Consider the following 7,635-nt stretch of genomic DNA (forward strand, 5'->3'; position numbering starts at 1 on the left):
TGGAGACAGCAGTGAGTGACAATATGTCTCCCTGCGGGACTCCAGGGGGCTGAGATATGGGGGGTTGTCTGCTGGGCACCTCCTGCCATACTGACATTGGGAGCATTCATCATAGATCAGTTTGGGGGGGTGCGGGGGTGAAGGATGCAAAAACAGATAGAGGGGGGGGGGGGGGGGGGAACTATGTATTATCACTTATTGGAATAAATTAACATAAATTTACAGGGAACCTGTCACTTCTAAAATCAATATCAAAGTAAGTATAGGGTAGGTGCCCCGAAATTAAAAAATAATACCTTTCTTGTGAAAATCCGGTACTCTAATCCTGAGAAATGCTTTTTTGTTATTTTTATGCAAATAGGGTTTTTCAGTGCACTGTGGGCGGAGCCTCTCCATTTGGTGCACCTGGCCCCCCCTGTGTTATTGCTACCCGCTCCGAAATTTGAAGGACTGGCAATAAAACATGAGGGGGAGGCGCAGGGTGGCTTCACTGGTGGAGCGATGGTGCACCAAACAGAAAGGCTCCTCCCATGGTGCACCAAACAGAAAGGCTCCTCCCATGGTGCACCGAAAGCCTTATTTGCATGAGATCAAAAGAACAACTCCCAGCATGCCTTGACAGTCTACAGCTATTACGGCATGCTGGGAGTTGTGGTTTTGCAACAGCTGGAGGTCCGCAGGTTGAGCATCCCTGGTGTAAATAACAAGTCCTTACTGCTCCCCCACTGGTCTCTACTTCCCGCTTCCTCTTGACACTCAGGAAATGACTGCTCATCCAATCACTGGCTGAGGCGGGTCACCACTTTGGAAAGTGATTGGCTAAGAAGGCATTTCCTGGAGGCAGAGAGCATCGGGGGAATATTTTTTTTAACCCGTTGGACAACCCCTTTAAGCTAAAAATCTGTATTTTCCAACTAAACGTAAGACTGGTTATTTCCATGCAGCTGCCACGTATGATGGGGTGGATCTTCGCGGTTACACAGCCTGGTGCCTCATGGATAATTTTGAGTGGGCGGCAGGATACGCCGAGCGGTTTGGTTTCTATTACACCAATTACACCGATCCCAATCTGACTCGCATCCCAAAAGAGTCCTCCAAGTATTACAGGCAACTCATCCGGTGCAACGGATTCCCGGACCCCAAAAACGTCTCTCATCCCTGCCTCCAGCCGGAGCCTGAAGGTAAGATGACTGCAAGTAGGTTTTGTTTGACGATAGGGGGGGGTTGGATATCAAAATGGCAAAACATGTGAGCCTAGCCACGTGTAGGATCTGCTTTCTCCAAAAACAGCGCCACATCTGGCCTCACTCACTTCAATGGAGTTGATCTACAATTACAAAATGTGGCGCTGTTTCTGGAAGAAGGCAGCCATGTCTAACTAATATCAGAAGACCGCATTGACATGAAATTCGGTGAAGCCCCTCCCCCTCAGTGGGTCATACTGTACGGCCTCTTTCACACGACTGTTTTTTTTTTCCGTTTACGGGCTGTTTTTTGCATTCCGTATACGGAACCATTCATTTCAATGGTTCCGCAAAAAAACACGGAATGTACTCCGTATGCATTCCGTTTCCGTATTTCCGTTCCAGTGAAAGATAAAACATGTCCTATTATTGCCCACAAATCACGTTCCGTGGCTCAATTCAAGTCAATGGGTCCGCAAAAAAATGGAACACATATGGAAACGCATCTGTATGTCTTCCGTATCCGTTCCGTTTTTGTGGAACCATCTATTGAAAATGTTATGCTAATTACTGTATATTGTATATGCCATATGGAAAAACAGAACGGAAAAACGGAAATGAAACAACGGATCCATGAAAAATGGACCCCAAAACACTGAAAAAGCCATATGGTCATGTGAAAGAGGCCTCCATATGTCAATATTTGGTCACCTTAACGGATTATGCACATGAATGTATTTTTTTTGCGAACCGTATTCAGAACCATTCATTTTAATGGGTCCACAAAAAAGGAGGTACGCCGTCTGCATTCCTTTTCCGTATGTCCGCATGTCCGTTCCGCAAAAAAATAGAACATGTCCTAATATTGTTCGCATAACAGACAAGGCTAGGACTGTTCTTTTAGGGGCCGGCTGTTCCGTTCCACAAAATACGAAATGCACACGGACGTCATCTGTATTTTTTCGGATCCGTGTTTTTCAGACCGCAAAATACATACCGTTATGTGCATGAGCCCTAAAGTAGTGCATTTGGGTTTCTGTCACTTTTGATGGCCAGAATAGCACATTTACATATGTTCTGATGTTTACATGGGATATAAAATGAGTCTAATTATCAAAATAATTAGTCCACGAAAATATATGTAAGACCCTTAAAACTATCATTTTAATATGTCAATCTAAAACCTATTGCCCAAACTATGATTCGAAAACGATGCCAATCAATAACCCTGGTACTTCAAAAATTACATAAATCAATAATGAAACAAACGCACAAAGAGGAGCGGGCCGGGGGGCCGGAGGAGGGTATGCACTGACCCTGGATGACCCTGTTGTACCCCTCAGCCCAGAGAAGAATCCCAATGGTGGAGCCTCTCTGTCCTCGTTCCTCAGCTAGATAACCCTAAAGGTGTTTTGGGGGTGAGAACCCCCAAGACTCCGACGCGTTTCCCCCAGCAAGTGGGTTCCTCAGGGGGTCAGGAAATTGGGTATAATGATAAACACATAGATAAATTGCAATAAAGTAAATAATACAGTGAGGTGGCAAAAATAGACAGACAGAGGGATAGATTATACTGTCTGTCTCGCTGTTTAGAAGTCAACCGGAGTGATAGTCCCAGCCTGATACTTGACGTGTGCCACCCCCTGCAGATGCCTGATACTGTGGGCATGCAGGGGGTGGCACAGGCTACCAGGTGCAACAGAATGCTACCAGCAGTACGCAATGGCACATTCTAAAGATATAAAGAAAAATAACTGAAATAAAGTGGCCTAAATGGGAGGAAATGCTCAAAAACCCCAAACACTGTGGCGTGTTTATAACCGGGGGAGCAATTCCTCCGCATGTGATCCATTGCTAGCGGCAATCCCCAGCAAAAAGGCATACAATGGAGGATGTCGGCAGCGGACTACATGCACCACAAAAGCATCCTACACAAGATGGAATAATGTGTGGATGCGAATATAAAATCACATAATCACTGCGAAAGGTGCACCACGATGATATGCAACTGACGACACTGGCTAATCCCTCAGGCTGATGTTAAGAACTGAGACTTTAGCCAATGTTCTCCAGTCAGGAACACATCGGAGACCTTCTGCACCACCGTCAAGGTATATCTCGGTGTGGCGTGGGGTCCTACCACTAAGCTACCTACGGTGTGTGAACAGGGTCTGAGAGGTGCTAAGATACAACTTCCAGCCAAGCTCCCACCTACCTCCATAGTGAGATCACTCATGCAGTGGGAGAGATAAGACTGTGAGCCACATGACACAGGCGACCAGCATTCCTCCCATGTAGGCCTCGTTATTTCAGTTATTTTATCTGCAGGGGGTGGCACGCGTCTGAAGTTTGGAGGTCAAGTATCAGGCTGGGACTATCACTCCGGTTGACTTCTAAACAGTGAGACAGACCGTATAATCCAGGCATCCTCAAACTGCGGCCCTCCAGCTGTTGTAAAACTACAACTCCCACAATGCCCTGCTGTAGGCTGATACCTGTAGGCTGTTCGGGCATGCTGGGAGTTGTAGTTTTGCAACAGCTGGAAGGGCCGCAGTTTGAGGATGCCTGGTATAATCTATCCCTCTGTCTATTTTTGCCACCTCGCTATTATTTTTTATATTATTTACTTTATTGCAATTTATCTATGTGTTAATCATTATACCCAATTTCCTGACCCCCTGAGGAACCCACTTGCTGGGGGAAACGTGTCGGAGTCTTGGGGGTTCTCACCTCCAAAACACTTTTAGGGTTATTTAAGGTTATCTAGCTTAACGAGGACAGAGAGGCTCCACCACTGGGATTCTTCTCTGGGGTGAGGGGTACAACAGGGTCATCCAGGGTCAGTGCATACCTTTCCCCGGCCCCCCGGCCCGCTCCTCTTTGTACGTTTGTTTCATTATTGATTTATGTAATTTTTGAAGTACCAGGGTTATTGATTGGCATCATTTTCCAATCATAGTTTGGGCAATAGGTTTTAGATTGACATATTAAAAATTATAGTTTTAAGGGTCTTACATATATTTTTGTGACAGAATAGCACAGCATGCAGCAATATACTTGCAATTAGGCCTCATGCACACAACAGTACCCACTTTGTAAAACGCAGATGACATCCGTGTGAAATCTGTGTTGAGTCAGTTTGTTTTCTTCAGACCCATTGACTTTCATGGGTCCGTGGAGGGCAGCATTTTGCATCCAAGAATAAAACCAGTTCTATCTTTTTACGTAACGGACACATGGATGGAGACAGCACACGTGCGACATCGTTGTGTGGTCCGTTTTTTTGCGGATCCATAGAAATGAATGGGTCCATGTGCAATCCGCAAAACATGTGGATCGGACACGGATACAAGACATGGTTGTGTGCTTGAGGCCTTCAAATGAGAGCAATTGCAGAATACCTCCTGTATAAGACACCTTGGTCTGTCATACGCCGGCCCAGATGTGAACAGAGTCTAATATCTGTAAGCAGAAAAACTGTACAGACCTAATACTATTTACAGCAGAGGGTTTGCTACAGTTGTATCCACAGTCTAATCAATTCATCTGCAAGAACAAACATCTAAGGCTACTTTCACACTTGCGGCAGTGTGATCCGGCGGGCAGTTCCGATCTGCGCATGCCGGAACGACGGATCCAGCATTCCGGTATTCTGAATGCCGGATCTGGCGCTAATATATTCCTATGGGAAAAAATGCCGGACCGGCGTTCAGGCAAGTCTTCAGTTTTTTCGCCGGAGAGAAAACCGTAGCATGCTACGGTTTTCTCTTTTGCCTGATCAGTCAAAACGACTGAACTGAAGACATCCTGATGCAAACTGAACGGATTACTCTCCATTCTGAATGCACGGGGATAAAACTGATCAGTTCTTTTCCGGTATAGAGCCCCTGTGACGGAACTCTATGCCGGAAAAGAAAAACGCAAGTGTGAAAGTACCCTAAACTAGCCTGATCATTTTGCTACAATGTATCTGTGCTGGTAAAATGTATCAATCTTGAGCCATCTGTTTAGTTCACAGAGGATTGTCTAGGCTGGATACAATTGTAACAAACTCTCAGCTGTGAGAAGTTCTGCCTCCACTTTTAGGCCTCTTTCACAAGGGCGTTGCGGGAACATGCGCGATTTTTCCGCACAAGTGCAAAACATTGTAATGCGTTTTGCACGCGCGTGAGAAAAATCAGCATGTTTAATACCCAAACCCAAACTTCTTTACAGAAGTTCGGGTTTGGGTTAGGTGTTCTGTAGATTGTATTATTTTCCCTTATAACATTGTTATAAGGAAAAATAATAATGATCAGGTCTCCAACCCGATCGTCACCTAGCAACAGTGCGTGAAAATCGCACCGCAATTTTCACACAGCCCCATTCACTTCTATGGGGCCTTCGTTGCGTGAAAAACGCACAAAATAGAGCTTGCTGCAATTTTCACGCAACGCACAAGTGATGCGTGAAAATCACCGCTCATGTGAACTGCCCTATCGAAATGAATGGGTCCTGATTCAGTGCGGGTGCAATGCATTCAACTCAAACATTGCATCCGCGCGGAAAACTCGCCCGTGTGAAAGGGGCCCAAGAGTTACATCCTCTTATGCTTTCTATTTTTATAATATTCATGTATTTCTACTCACACAGGGACAACCCCTCAGGCAGGAATAACATCTGAACCCGCTCCCACTGACAACTCTGAAAGTGTTTCCTTCCTGGGAATGCAGATCTCTACATCGGACGCGATGGTCGCTTTGTACGTGGAGTTCGCTCTTCTCCTCGCTGCCGTTCTAGGAATCATTTTATTCTCAGTCCTGTACAGTAAACTGCGCAAGAAGTTAAAACTCGCAGAATTGTTTTAGGCTCGGGTGTAATTTCAAGGAAATGTGTGATTAGAAAATGACCTATTGTTTAAATCACATATAAACCTATTTGTAAAGAATTTTTGATGCTAATTTTTTATTTTCTATGTCAATATCTGTATTTAACCAAAAAATATAAAATTCTGCAGTTTTCACACTGGCCCCTAAGCCTAATAATAGGCGCCACTTTTTGATATGTACAGATCACTTTAAGGCAGTTATCTGCTTATCATCATAGGCAGGATTAGAATGAAATTTCACCTGCATGTAGATAAAACAGGATTCATCATTCACAATAGGCGATATCACAGCTTATCTGCTCCCTCCTGACCTCTGCATGCCTAAAAAAAAAAAACTCTCCCATAGAAGTCAATGAGATCTCCTCCTATCCATGGTGTCTATGGTCCATGTGGCTGCTGTAAAGCAATTTTCTAAATGCTGTTAAGAACAGCTCAGGCAAGATGGACGCCCCCATAATCCTGTTCAGGAAACAATAAAAAAATCTGCAATCAGAAAAAAAAACGAATTAGAAAAAAAAAAAAAAGATGTGTTCCTATCTGGTTTTAACTGGCAGAGAAAAACAATGGTGACACATTCCCTTTGAGTGATTGTTTAATTCTGCTGAACGGACTTGTGCGATTGCTTTCTATGCGGAATGTGAACCCCTGGCTTGGAGACACTTTATTGCTTATCTAGCAATTCCCATATGTATGCTGTTATTGGAAACTTCAATCATCTGCTGCAGCATTCTGTAGGAAAGTCCTGTTTCATGTAGCTCTAACCCTGGTTTCACACCTGAGCGTTTCTCAAACGCGCGTTTTACGCGCGTTTTTTTACGCACGTTTTTTGCAATAGTAAACGCGCGTTTGACGCGCGTTTGTGTGATTGACTGCAGTGTCCTATGGCCACAAACGCGCGTCGAAACGCCCCAAAGAAGCTCAAGTACTTGTTTGAGCGTCGGGCGTTTTACAGCGCGTTCGTACGCGCTGTAAAACGCCCAGGTGTGAACCATTCCCATAGGGAAGCATTGGTTTTCATGTCTTGAGCGTTTTACAGCGCGTTTGAACGCGCTGTAAAACGCTCAGGTGTGAACTTAGGGTAAATGTTGCTAATGGCTGGTTTCAGACAAGTGAGTGTCACGCTCCGGACTCGCAGCACAGCACCTGTCCTGAACTTCCAGCACTGCCGGGGTCGCATAGCATTATATTGATTTATGTAACCCTTAGAGTTCTGGAATGTATTATGTCAGTGTTATCCAATGCATTCCAGAACTGTAAGGTCCGGATGCATTGCGGCAAACCCGCGCGAGTAGGTACGCAATTTCAGTCAGTTTTTATCACGCGGGTGCAATGCGTTTTGCATGCGCGTGATAAAAAACTGAATGTGGTACCCAGACCCGAATTTCTTCACAGAAGTTCAGGTTTGGGTTAAAGGTTGTGTAGATTGTATTATTTCCCCTTATAGCATGGTTATAAGAGAAAAGAATAGCATTCTGAATACAGGATGCATCGTACAATAGGGCTGGAGGGGTTAAAAAAACCAAACATTTTTTAACTCACCTTAATCCACTTGTTCGCGCAGCCGGCATCTCTTCTGTCTTCATC

At 44.8% G+C, this 7,635-nt stretch overlaps 1 protein-coding gene across 1 annotated transcript in view; it reads left to right on the forward strand.

The window, feature by feature from the left end:
* LOC122944685 (lactase-phlorizin hydrolase-like) overlaps nt 1–6,031 on the forward strand; it is a 31,955-nt gene extending 25,924 nt beyond the window's left edge. The window contains exons 16-17 of the mRNA XM_044303232.1: nt 945–1,181; nt 5,817–6,031. Coding sequence (XP_044159167.1) covers nt 945–1,181; nt 5,817–6,031 — 452 coding nt within the window. The remainder of the gene's footprint in view (nt 1–944; nt 1,182–5,816) is intronic.
* The last annotated feature ends 1,604 nt before the right edge of the window (nt 6,032–7,635 follow it).

This window comes from Bufo gargarizans, chromosome 8 (assembly GCF_014858855.1).
Source record: "Bufo gargarizans isolate SCDJY-AF-19 chromosome 8, ASM1485885v1, whole genome shotgun sequence".
NCBI classification, from domain to species: Eukaryota; Metazoa; Chordata; class Amphibia; order Anura; family Bufonidae; genus Bufo; species Bufo gargarizans.